The following is a 13,758-nucleotide window of genomic DNA, read 5'->3' as shown; positions in this document are numbered from 1 at the left end:
CAGCCCCTCCCCGGCAGCAAGGGGAGCTGAGCCCTCACCTGGCCCAGGGAGTGCCTGGATTGCATTGCCACCTGGTGGAACAGGAGGAAAGGGAAGGGACGAGGTGCTGTGCCCTCCAGGACACAGCTCCTGCCCCGAGGGGTCTGCTGGGGCTGCAGGGCAGAGGATGCACACAGAGGAGCAGGGTCTGCTGCCCTCAGGCTGCTGGGAGGGGATGCACACGGACTCACCCATCAGAAACAAAAGCTCCCTCGTTTTTTCCTGCTTGTTCTTACTGTGACAAAGCCATGGTGTTCTGTGTGCTCCCCCAGGAAACAGGAGCAGCTTTTCCCCCTGGCTGCAGGAGAACACCGGAGAGGGACCGGGGTGGGAGCAGGGGCAGAGCAGCAGTGCCCAGCTCCCCTCCCCAAAATTCATCCTGCAGCAGGACCTGAAGGCATTTCTGGCTCCACACAGGGCACAGCTGAGGTGCAACCAGCTCTGCACAGGTCACATCTGCCAACAGGGGCTCCAGCCGTGGCCTGAGCTACCAAAATCCCCTTGGCTGCTCCAGACACGAACACCTGAGGATGTTCTGATCACAGCCAAAGCCTGGCTTAACCATCCTCTCTACTCATGGTCTTCAAGGAAGTGACCAAAGAAAAAACCCCACTACAAACCTCAAGGATGGGGAAAAGTTACCCAAGAGCACCAACCCCGTTTCCCCCAGCATCTCTACATTATTTATACTTCCATTTATCTGCAAATTTTTAAATGCAGTTCTTAAGAGGACGTTGTAAGGATTAATAAAAACATTTATTGAGGAATGGTTAGTGAGCATGACCCTGCAAAAAGCCCTAAAGGTGCCCAGCCTGGGAGAGAGAGCACACAGCAGCCCGAGAGCAGCAGGGGTGAGGCTGAGAAGGCAGGACTGTGCACACAGCAGCCACCCCTGGAGCAAAGCTGACCCCTGACTGCTGAGCTGTGTGAACACCCTGCTGAAAGCACATTTCTGAAATCCACCAAACTTGTCTGTCCCAGCAGCCCTGCTAATGCCCAGCACCCTCTGGAAGGGAGAACACAATGCCAGGCAGTGTGCAAACATTTGCCTGCGGATGACTGATGGTTTTCAGCAATAATTTCATAAATGCAGAGCCTGGAGTCCACGCCGTGGTTATCCCTGCGCTGCAATCCTGGGAGTGCCCAGTGCCACCAGTGTGGGGCTGCCCGAGGCCACTGGGGGACAGGACAGCCTTCCCTGGGCAGGGCAGGGGCTGGCACTGTCAGCAGCTCTGGGACAGCCAGAAAAATGGCTCTGCAAACAAGCTGTGAATGAAACAACCCCCCAGGACAGGCTGAGGGCTGTGCCAGGCTGAGGCAGCCCCTGGGCCAGGCAGCCACGCCAGGGGCACAGCACTGGGCTCTCCAGAGGGCACTGGGAACAGCCCCACAGCTGGAAACGGGGTCTGCACGAGGGGGAGATGGGGAAATATTGATTAAAGCTGGGCTTCACCAGCAATCCTTTGATCCTCTGATGATACTGGCTGCTAACAAAGACACACCCACTAATGCATGACATTCCTGCTTGTAAAACAGGGATTATTCCATCACTGCAGCCAGCGTGCTCTGCTCGCACCCACAGCCCCTGGCTCCAGCACGGGCACTCAGCAGCAAAAGAAAAAGACATCCCCATTTCAAAAAGGAGGGAAAAACACATTAGCAGGCACAGCTGGAGCAGAGGGGAGACTGGGTCTGGGGGAGCAAGGGCGAGGGCTGAGCACCCACCCTGCTTTAGATCCAAAGCAAGGCAGCAAACCCAGAGTGGCTGAATTTGATCCACTGAATTGGATCAATTTAAACGAGAAACAGGCACTCTGACACGGTCCCCTGGCAGGTGCCAATCACACCTACAGGGAGGGCATTTCTGATCCCAGTGCACCAGTTCCTCCCAGTGCCGGGGAGAAGGGTGGAAGGGGATGGGAGGAATGCTGCTGGAGTCCTCAGCACGGCTGCTCCAAAGCTCGTGCCTGGGCAGGAGGAAGCAGCCAGCTGAGGCAATGTGCTGTTTGCTTATGCCCAAATTGTTATGCAAACACAGGAAGACCTATGGGAGCAGAGGGAACAGGCACCGGAGGCTGCACTTCTCACCAAAGCCAAATGTTTTTCAATGTGCAAAGGGTGAGAGAGGTCACCCCCAAGGAATCCAGGCCAGGATCCTCCCAGCCTTCGCTTCTCCCATCCTCCTCCTCCTGTGAAATTCCCCAGGCAGCCAGGATGGGCTTCCCGAGTTAAAGAGACAGCCTCATCATCATGCAACACGTCTGGGGCTGCACCTGCACGAGGAACCTAAAAATGGGGAGAAATCCCCCCTGGACCTGGGGGACGGACTCCCTGCTCACCCCCATTCCAAGCTGAGCCGCCCTGCACTCGTGAGGAAAACGAAGCCACAGGAATTAAGGGGAGCCTCCAAAGGCACACAGGGGCACTCAGCATCATTCAAGTGCACTCAGTTTTAAATTAAATCCATCTTGCATCAACATCCAAGATCTAAAATAAAAGAGTCAGTCATGAACTCCGCAGTCACGCCTTTAATTCCATCTGCAGTTGGTGCGGGAGAACTCGGAGACAAATGACTCTGACACGTCAACTTTAACCTCCAGAAGAAGCCACAGGTTTTCATCAACCTCCATCCACCAAGCTTTCAAAACCTTATCACGGATGGGGAGCCAAATAAATCCCTGAACTGTCAGTGCTGCAAAGATGCGTCAGTGCCAGCGTGAGCCGGGGAGCTCTGCAGGCAGAGCCTCGCTGCACAGAGGGAAATCTCCCACCAGCCACAGCCAGGCTGGGACCACCCCAGCCCCTGGATTTCTCCTTCCTGAACTACATCAACCCAACTGCAGCAACTTCTGCCTCTGAGTCAGAGTTCTGCAGAGCACTGTGAGCCTTCTGGCACGATAAAACCCAGGGAGACCAGAACCAGACATGCTGATCCAGAACTGAGCTGCCACCCCCTGCCCGGGACTGCATCCCTCAGTCAGTCCCTGTCCCCACACAAAGACATCTTCTGCCACCGTGCACACATCCTGTCCTGCCAGAGCTGCCTGTGCCATCACCCAGAGCTGCCTGTGCCATCACCCAGAGCTGCCTGTGCCATCACCCAGAGCTGCCTGTGCCTTCACCCAGACCTGCCTGTGCCATCACCCAGCCTTGGCTCCCTGCACAGGGAGGCCAGCTTGGCTCCAGCAGCTTGCACATCCCTGCAGGGTCACCAGGAAGGATTTCGTGCCTGGCAGGCTCTGAGTGCTGCTGGGTTAGGAGCTCATTCCTGCAGGACAGCCCAGCAATGCCCCTGCAGCCCCACTCCCTGCTGGGCCAGCTTTGTGAGAGCTGGTAGCAAGTTTGTGTAAAGCTGATTAACATGCACCGCTCTAATTTCAAACCGTTTCTCACAATCGGGACATTGTGCAAGGCTGGAGTCAAATGGCTGAAGGAAATTAACTGCAGCAGCACTGCAGCCCAGGCAGTCAGAGCTGCTGGAGGTGTGTGGGGTGCTGGGGTTTGGGCCTCTGAAAGAAGCTGTTCCGGGGGGAGCACTGCACAGCAATTAGCAACAGTTAATGACTGCACATCAGCAGTGAAAACTGCCCTGGTGATGCCTCAGGTTCAGCTTTCCTATTTTTCAGATTCTGTGCTGCCTAGGTGTGCAACTCTGAGCTTCACATTATGGGATGGTGAGCTCTGTGCACAGAGCAGGGAGACAAAACAATCCCGGCTCCAGCTGGGCACCAAGGACAAATGATCCCAATCCCAGCCCAGGAGCACAAACCCCGTGGGCTGGAGAGAGAAAAACAAGCAGGGTGGGGCTGCAGGGGCTAAAGCTGGGATGGGACAATGAACTGCAAGGTGCAAATGGAGCAGAGCTGATCCCAGGGAGAGACCCCGGCAGTGCTTGGGGATTTTGGGGCCAGTTTGGTTCACCTTTGGTTCACCTGGCTGGGCTCTGGTGCTGCCCAAGGTGGATCCATGGAGGAGATCCTTTGAATAAATCCCTGCTTTATTCTGTGATTCTGCCCAGCCCCTGCTTCAGCTCAGCCTCCCAAGGCAGCCCTGGCTGGGTGTCTCTCCTGCAGCCCTGGCCGTCTGTCCTGCAGCCCTGGCCGTCTGTCCCGCAGCCCTGGCCGTCTGTCCCGCAGCCCTGGCCGTCTGTCCCGCAGCCCTGGCTGGGTGTCCCTCCTGCAGCCCTGGCCGTCTGTCCCGCAGCCCTGGCCGTCTGTCCCGCAGCCCTGGCCGTCTGTCCCGCAGCCCTGGCCGTCTGTCCCGCAGCCCCCTCCTACCACAGGACGTGGATTTCCTCTCCACCGCCTGCACGTGCCGTGTCTGGCTGCGCAGCCGCCCGTCCGTGCTCTCCACCAGGCTCGTCAGGTCATCGATGATCTCTGGGGAAAGAGGAACAGGCACATCAAATCTGAGCCCACAGCAGCCCTGCCCAGCCACCCTCCTGCTGAGAGCCCCAGAGTGGCACCAGCTGCCTCCCCCAGCGGGACACACCAGGGCTCACATCGCTGGAAGGTCCAAATCCTGCGAGGTGCCACGCCAGACTCAGTGCAGTGCCCCACTGCTAGAATGGAGGGGACAGTACAGCTTGAAATGGAGGAGAAAATACAGCCTGAAACAGCAGCACCAGCCTGGGAGGTCAGGGAGTACAGGATGGTTGGTGGCAGCCACAGCGCTGAGGTGGATTGCCTCACTGATTCAAAGTGAGGGAGTTAGTGCCTGAGCTATAGGAAATCTGGAGTTCCAGTCCCTGAACAGCATCTCACACTTGGTCACAACACCCTCACTAAAGCACAGCCACCAGCTTCAAAAACACTTCAGGGGCACCCAGGGCAGCCCTGACCAGCACCCACCGAGGTCACAAATGCTGCCTGGGCTCCCTCCTGGAGCTGTGGGTCTGGCAGCCCTCCCTGCAGCCCAGAAGGTTCTCTGGGAAAAGGAAAGCAGGCAGAGTTTCCCCTACATCAAATCTTAACAGAAGAGAAAGGAAAACTTGAAGCCAAGCCACCCTCACCCTCCTGTAAAGATGGCTTTAATTTTGTCATGGAAAGCAGAGCTGGTACAAGGCTTACACTGAGAGTGGCTGGTGGGATGGCTCGAAGTGAAAAGCCACATTCAGGCAGTAAATTTCCCTCTCACTGCCTGTCACGCTCTGATTTCCCTGGAACACACAGCCAGTGCCTGGCTGCCCTCAGCCCTGCAGGTAGGAGAGGCTTCCCCTGTGCACGACAGATCAGGAGAGGACAGCAGCCAAGCCCTGAGTGCTGCTGCACAGCCTCTCCCTCTGGTTCCACTTCAGCACCCTCCCCATACTGATCCTGGTCTCTGTAAGCCCACCCTGCCCTTGAGCCAGGCCTGGGGACAGTGGCTGATCCTGGTCTCTGTAAGCCCACCCTGCCCAAAGGCTCCTGGAGCTCTGGCAGCCTCGGGGCCGTGCCTGTTCCTGGGGAGCCTGGGCAGTGCCAGCACCCTCTGGGGGAAGAACCTTTCCCTGAAATCCACCCTGACCCTCCCTGGCCCAGCCCCAGCTGTTCCTCAGGTCCCAGATGTTCATTATGGAGGGTGTTTATGTCCTCAGTCTTATCAAGGAACAAACACTGTATCAAACAGAGATAAAACCAGGCTGATTGTACACTGAGATAACAAAAACCACATAAAATGATCAAAGTTCTGCAGCACAAAGGAAATGTCCAAGGCACAGGGAGCACGCAGGTTTTGCTCTCCCGGAGAGCTGAGACATTTGAGCACCATCCTTGCAGTGCATGTTTCCATCTGCTCCACCAACACTCTGTCATCTCCAGGGAATCCCCGTGTAAAATGATATCAGCATCTACAAAACCCTGGACTTTGAAAACACACAGCCCTCCTAAAGCCTGAGCTCCTGAGCCCTGTCCTGCAGCCCAAACCACCCCTGAATCCCCACCAAGGGAGGGCAGAGGGCAGACATCAACCTGTGTCCTACCAAACATCAGCCACTGTTTTACCAAACATCAACCTGTGTTTTACCAAACATCAGCCACTCTCCTGTGTTCTACCAAACATCAACCTGTGTCCTACCAAACATCAGCCACTGTTCTACCAAACATCAGCCACTCCCCTGTGTTTTACCAAACATCAACCATGGTTCCACCAACCATCAGCCACTGTTCTACCAAACATCAGCCCCTCCCCTGTGTTTTACCCTCTGCATCTCACCCATCCACCCCACCCACACTGCTCTATGCCAGACACAAGCCCTCCTTATTTCTGAAGTTGTTTGCAACATGTAAAATTATTGTTCATCAATATTATGACAGTCAGCGTCGTCCATCCTACACCAACCCATGTTCTCCCAAGGGATGGGAGGCATTTTGTTTGAGCTACAAGGTTTGCTCAGTTTGCAGTTCAGATATTCACCCACCCTCCTCCCCCTTCCACCCAATTTTCCCAGGTCTGACATCTGCAAAGCCAACAATATTTTGGGGAAACTTTATCTGTCCTGCGTGATTCAGCACACAGGAAGAGCAGGACAATGCTGCCTGCAAGGGCAGGACTGCTCATGTTTGCCTCTCCACGAAAAAAAGCGCTGCAAGTTCCCATCGTTGTCAAGGACAAAGTGATAAGCATGCTTGGGAAATTGGAGACTTTCCTCTGCCAGCACAGACCAGACCCTCCTTGAAAAACATCCTGGTGAACAAGCTGTGGCTAAATGAGAACAAATGCGAGCAGGAAAATTTTCTGTCATCATTTCAAAGCCCAAGGCACTGCAATTGGGATTCTGGGTGGAGCCTCTCCTTCCCCATCCCCCTGCCAGGACTCACTGCTGAACCAAAGGGCTGCCCTGGACATCCTGGAAGAAGCATTTCTCCAGATATATATCTATATAAACGTGTCTGGTGACACAGGCAGGTCCCAGGGGAGCAGGGCACTTCACCCCAGCCCAGTGAGCACCCAGACCTTTGATGTCTCAGCTGGGACCTGGAGAATTCTGGAGGGCTCACGGCAGCACCTGGAGGTGTGAGCAGCTGGAACAGGGAGGAAGCACAAGGAGGTTCTGACCCCATTCCCAGCTGAACCAGAAGTCCAGCCCAGCAGGTTCCTCAGAAAAGAAACATCCATCCATGCACCCATCCATCCATCCCTCCATCCCTGCACCCACAGAGCCCCTGTTGTGGTGACACCCAAGCACAGGGCAGTGCCCAATCTCCCTGAAAATGAGATATTCCTCCCCACTCCAAAGGAAATCCGTGTGGGATAAGGCAGAGTTGAAAACTCGCGCTGGATCTCTAAGGTGGGCACCGAGGAATCCATGGCCAAGGAATTTCTCAGAGCACTGGCACTGCTCAGGCTCCCACCTTTGCTGACCCCCCTGCAGCCCCCCTGCCCTTCAAGCTGGCAATCCCACGTTCCATCCCCCCCATTCAGCTGGCTATGCAGGGAACAGGCTAAAGCAAGGTGGAGAGGAGCTGGCAGAGGGAGGGAGCAGACGGGGAAGGCAGGCTGGCTGCTGGTGACCTTCCAAAGGACTCCTGTAACACAGCACTGCAGCCACAACTCCGCCAGGAGCACCTTCAGCCAGGCTCTCCTCCCAGGGAGGCAGGATCTCCCAGCAGAAGATAAAACCCAGCCCAGCACTGAGCTCGAGTGGGTTTGAAGGTCAGGGCTGGGGGTGAGTTGGGCCAGGAGCTGCTCCAGCAGCAGGGACTGCCCAAGGGCAGGCACAGCTGTGCCCATCCCTGCACTCAGTCCCCAGCCTGTCCCCGGGCTGCAGGGCCAGGTAGGAGGTGCTGGAGCTCAGCAGGAGCTGAGGCAGCCCAGCACTCCCCCTGGAAGTGGCCAGGCCCTGTAGGAAGCCAGAGGCACTTCCAGGTCTCCTCCTTCTGCCAGGCCAGGTTATTTTCTTTTTTAAATCCCTCTCCTTAACTCAGGAATTCCTTGGGAAGGGTGACCATCTCCTCCCATGGAGTGGAACAGGTTTTAGAGTTCTGCATACATGGCTTTACACTAATTGATTTTTTTTTTTTGCTTGTTTTCTTTAAAATGCATAGAAAGCCACAGTTGGTTTTGGCAACTCCATCTTTGACCTGCACCCGTTCTGTCTGGGGAGTGAGAAGCCCAAAAGCCAAGCAGAGGTGGCCACGTGAAATTCAGCATTGGCAGAGAGAAGCAGACCTGGGGTCTGATCAGTTCACAGAGCAGCTGCTGACCAGACATTTCCTTAGAACTGTTTGGGTTTTCCAGGGATTGAAATGTATGGATCACTCAATGGCATTTATTGATGAGTGATGCACCTCCAGGCCTGCCCCCCTGAGCCATGGGAGACTCCAGTCAGCCTTGGGAAAACACAGAGAGCTAAAGCCCTGACCCAAACCCAATTACAGCGAGGCTGAACTCAGAGGAGAGGCCAGGCAGGCTTTCCCTCCCTCCCTCAGGTCCCTGGTGCCTCAGGAGAAGAGCTGGATACCAAAGAAGTGAATCACACAGGGAATGCCAACCTCTATATGTCCAAACCCCATAACTGCATGGTAATAAGAAAGCAGAGCATTGTTCCAGGTGCCAGGGCTGTGAAATGAAGATTGCAACTGATGTAAGCACATCAGAAACCCGAAGAACCTCAGCAACGTGTGCCAGCTGTAATGTCAGGGCAGAGCGAAAAGAGAAAAAATGCAGAAAAAACACCAAGCCAGGAATCCTGATTTGTCTCCTGGCTGCAGCCATGGCAGGTTTCTGCAGCTCCCTGAGCCAAGGGCAACACAGGAGAGCCCTCCTGGGCTTCTCCTCCTCCAGCTGCAGCCCAAATCCCCCGGTGCTGCCTGCCCCACAGCACTCCCTGCTCCGACGGGCTCTGCATTCCCAGCAGACACCAGGATCCTCCCTCCACCGTCCCAAATTTAACTGAGGACATTTAATCTCCTCCTTGGCAGAACCTCCTGTCAGCATTAAAAACCCCAAAAACACAAACTTCTCCAAAGGGTCACACCAACTCGCTCCTCCACGTTCCAGCTGTCTCACTCTTCAGCTCTTCCAATTAACAGGGTCAATTAACATCAGCCCTCCTGAGGGCCCCTGGAGGGTCCAGAGGCTCTGCTTGGGCTCCTGCTGGGCAGGTGTCAGGGTGTGAATTGGAATTCCTGCAGGAATATTCCTGTCACAATTTTTGTTAGGAATTTTGTAATCCCTGCAGGAATATTTCTGTCACAATTTCTGTTGGGAATTTTGTCATTCCTGCAGGAATATTCCTGTTACAGAGGAGAACACAGCAATGCCAGAGCTGCAGGGAGGCCGGAGGGGATCTCACCCCAGAGCTCCCCTGCAGCTCCCAGGGCTCCAGGTGGCACCAGTACACGTCCCAGCCTCCCTGCCCTGCTGGACAGGGGGCTCTGTCACAGACATATTTTATGAAAAATCCTTTTGCCAGGATTTTTCCTCCTGATGAGCTGAGAGGCCTCAGAAATGAAATGCAAACAATGATTGTCTGCTGCTGTGGGATGCAACAGGTGCATCTTTGACTGGTCTCATGTGGTTGTTTTTAATTAATGGCCAATCACGGTCCAGCTGTGTTGGGACTCTGGTCAGTCACAAGATTTTATTACTCATTCCTTTCCTTGCTAGCCCTTTCTTCTGTTCTTTGGTATAGTTTTAGTGTGTTGGTGGGATGGGATGGGATGGCCCTGTGCCCTCTGCCTTCCTTGGGAGGTGAGGAGCAGCCCCAGCACCCAGCTCAGAACCAGGAGCATCCCACACCTTCCCCAGCCAAACCCTCAGGGCTCACACCTGCCAAAACAGAGGAACCCGTTTGTTCTGCCGCAGAGAATCTCACCACCTGCTCCAGGACACCTCCAGACTCACTGCTCCCACCCCACCTGCTCCAAGGATATCTCCAGGCTCACTGCTTCCATCCCACCTGCTCCAGGACACCTCCAGGCACACTGCTTCCACCCCACCTGCTCCAGGACACCTCCAGACTCACTGCTTCCCCCCCACCTGCCCCAAGGACACCTGCAGGAACACTGCTTCCCCCCCACCTGCCCCAAGGACACCTGCAGGAACACTGCTTCCACCCCACCTGCCCCAAGGACACCTGCAGGAACACTGCTTCCACCCCACCTGCTCCCACCCCACCTGCTCCAGGACACCTCCAGGCTCACTGCTCCCACCCCACCTGCTCCAGGACACCTCCAGGAACACTGCTCCCACCCCACCTGCTCCAGGACACCTTAGGCTCACTGCTCCCACCCCACCTGCTCCCACCCCACCTGCTCCAGGACACCTTAGGCTCACTGCTTCCACCCCACCTGCTCCAAGGATATCTCCAGGCTCACTGCTTCCACCCCACCTGCTCCAAGGATATCTCCAGGCTCACTGCTTCCACCCCACCTGCTCCAAGGATATCTCCAGGCTCACTGCTCCCACCCCACCTGCTCCAGGACACCTCCAGGAACACTGCTCCCACCCCACCTGCTCCAGGACACCTCCAGGAACACTGCTTCCATCCCACCTGCTCCAGGACACCTGCAGGAACACTGCTCCCACCCCACCTGCTCCAGGACACTTCCAGGAACACTGCTTCCACCCCACCTGCTCCAGGACACCTCCAGGCTCACTGCTCCCACCCCACCTGCTCCCACCCCACCTGCTCCAGGACACCTTAGGCTCACCGCTCCCACCCCACGCCCCCTCCCACCCTGCATTCACCCATCCTAAAACACCTGGCTGTATCTGGTCCCGCTGTGACGCCCCCAGGCAGCCCAGGACACTTCACCCCCTGGCAGGCAGGCCCAGGAGCAGCAGGTGGTGCCTGGGGAACGCCTGCAGGTGACACAGAACCGTCCCAGGGCGTCAGCTGCGGGAGCCTCAGCTCATCCCGAGCAACACTGGCAAAACAAACGCTGCTATCGATTCCAGCTCACACAGTTATTAGTTAAGAGTTGTTATTTTAAAAGCACACACTGAGAAGTTTCCCCTTCTCCAGCTGCTTATTTTGTTTGATTCGAACAAAACCCACGGCCATTAATTTTAGCTGTACTTAATTGAATAATTTCTCTGGGGAGTGGCTCGGGGACAGTTTCAAGGCAGGCTGCTTCCAAGAGCCATTACCAATTGGCATCGAGCACAGCCCCAGTGTGCCAACCAAAACAGCACTTTTGGATGTTACTGGAACTGCTCTCAGCCCAGATGTGTTGAGAACTCGCAGTGATACAAGGCAGGCAAGAACTATATTCACATGATATGGCACGGCTCTCCTCTCCCAGCTATCTGCCAGGAGATAAAAGCCTCCTTCCCTGGAAGTATTGGAGTGTGAAGCCGTTTGTTCCTCCCCTTTGCTCCCCAAAAGTGACCCCTCCTGTCACCCACCGTGTGTGAGGCACAGCAGGGCAGTCACCTGAGACCAAGCAGAGCTTTGGAACAGAAATGTTCCTGTGGGAATTACAGATTTGCTCAAGTCCCCAGTGCCACACACCAGGGCACTGCTCTGGGCTCCCCAAGCTCACGGGGCTCTCTGCAATAATTAACATTTATTTCCATTCAAACCCCAAACCCAAGTGCCCCAGCAACGCAAACAAAGATTTTGGGGCCGCACAACCCAAACTCCCAGCAAAATCTTCAACTTATAGGGACAATGTCATCAAATTATTTTCCTACAGATGTGGCTCTGGGAAAAAGCAAGGAAATCCTGCTAATAGATAAAATGCCCATAAAATCTGCATGTCTAGGAAAGCCTGGAGCACTGGGAGGCTGCAAGGCCACTTCCATGGCTCTAACAAATCCCTGCCAAGCCAAACACTTCTCCTGCTACAATGTGCTTGTGCTCTGCAAACTTACAGCACAAAATGAAAGGACAGAAGCTGTTTCAGACTCCACATTTGTTTGTTTTCCCTTTATCCAAAATCTAAGCAGATTCTTTAAAACACTGCCTTCAGAAACTGCTGGTAGCACTTACCCCTGCTTTCCTCTAGCAAGTCTCATTTTTCCCAAGTTTTTACACCATTGCAACCCTTTTCCATAGATATCAACAGCGCTCATCACCAATACACATCAGTTGCCACAATTTCCTAAGGTGGTTTAGCAAATCCCCATAAAAAAAACTGTTTTGGCTGCTGAGCACCTCAAGCTGAGGTTTCCAGTCCATTTCACAGAGAAAGAAACCAACAAAGCCCCACAAAAATACCAAAAAACCTACAACCAAAACAACCAACACCGAAACAAAAACACAAAAGAAAAAAACCTAAAAGCAAGACAACTAACACCAAAACAAAAACAACAGAAAGTCCAAAAGAGCTGTGTTATACCCCATCAAACACTATTTGTAGCAGTTTAGGCTACTAAACACCCTAAGCTGGTGGCTTGAGTTGACCCTTCGAGAGATGTGCCACCTGTATATGGGGATATGAGAATCACTGGGGTTTAAATGGTATAGAAATAGTATAATTACAGGGTAAAACACAGGTTTTAAGATTTTGGTACAGGGGGGTTATGGAGACAAGATGGAGGGAGTTGGGGCTGCCTCGTGGTTCTTCTTCCTTCTTCATGTCTTCCATTTTCTGTGTGACACAGATATTTTTGATAGGTTCTTGGTGAAGGTACACTTGCTAATAAGAATAAGTATTGGGGACAAAAGGTAAATATGGTTTACATAGTCTTTGTTATAAAAGGATGCAACCGCCCTGCAGGTGGTCAGAGTGCCTTTGGCTGCCTTGCTGGTCAGAAAGAAAACTTTGTGGATAAGAAATAATAAACAACCTTGAAGACCAAACCTGAGAGTCCAGCCTGGTCCTTTGGAGCCCGATAGGAGCAAACCCATCTCACCCTTGTCTGGGCAGAGACAGACAGACAGCCAGCCCGGACAGCCCTGCAGCTCTGCCCATCCTCCCTGCACACCCAGGGCTAAACCTCAAACACCTCAGCCTCACCTGGGCACCAAGGGGCTGCCCCACTCTGCTCTGGAGCAGTGGGAGGGCAGGCCTGCAGAACACAAGTGCCATTTTAATAAACACTGGCCTTGGGAAGGAGCCAGCAGAGCAGCAGAGTGCTCAGCACAAGAGCTTCACGCTGTGGACAGCTGCAGGGCATTATCCTCTTGGATCACAGAGGAGGAGGAAAGCCACTTCAGAATTGGGCTATCAATCATGGGAGGAACCAGAAAACTTGCAAGTGCTTCATGGTTACAGTATTGAAAGCAGCTGATAAAGCTAAGGTCAGCCCAGGCATCTGGGACTAATCTCCAGCTGACATCCCTCATCAAGCCCTGCTGGAATCAGTGATAAATTGAGTAAATTAGCAAGAGGAATAGATCACCTTCCAGCACGCTCAGAGCTGGGCACGCAGCGGGAGCTGGATGCCCTGCAGGGATGGCACTCCTCGGATCTCGCTGCCATCAGTGTCCTGCCTGCCCAGCCACCTGCCCGGGAGACTGGCAGGCCAAAAGCAGAGAGGCACGTCTCCAGAGCTCAAAAATACAGCTCAGAAATGTTCCATTCCCAGTCTGCAGGCACGGAAAAAGTCCTGATTGCTCGGGGAAGTGGCTAAAACAACAGAAAGGGTGCGAGGAGAACTTCCACAGATAACACGACCTCGAGTCCACGCATCCCCGGCAGCCTTAGCTAATGATTTTCTTTCTTCCCACTTCCTTCCACCACGAGCTGGGCCAACTTTCCACATGCCCTCCCACGGATTTTCTGCAGAGGTGGCTGAACACGGGCTGTTTGGGGTGGCTGTGTGCCCGTGGGTTCTGCAGGGCAGGAG

At 54.3% G+C, this 13,758-nt stretch overlaps 1 protein-coding gene across 3 annotated transcripts in view; it reads right to left on the bottom strand.

Annotated features, from left to right (window-relative positions):
* Positions 1–13,758, bottom strand: part of STX8 (syntaxin 8) — an 83,850-nt gene that overhangs the window by 26,153 nt on the left and 43,939 nt on the right. For all 3 annotated transcript variants that reach the window (XM_084218257.1, XM_084218255.1, XM_084218256.1), the window contains exon 7: positions 4,317–4,418. In XM_084218257.1, coding sequence (XP_084074383.1) covers positions 4,317–4,418 — 102 coding nt within the window. The remainder of the gene's footprint in view (positions 1–4,316; positions 4,419–13,758) is intronic.

The sequence above is a fragment of the Fringilla coelebs genome, assembly GCF_963513975.1.
Source record: "Fringilla coelebs genome assembly, chromosome: 19".
NCBI classification, from domain to species: Eukaryota; Metazoa; Chordata; class Aves; order Passeriformes; family Fringillidae; genus Fringilla; species Fringilla coelebs.
The sequence above is the reverse complement of the archived record's forward strand: the minus strand, read 5'-3'. Positions and strand labels throughout refer to the sequence as shown.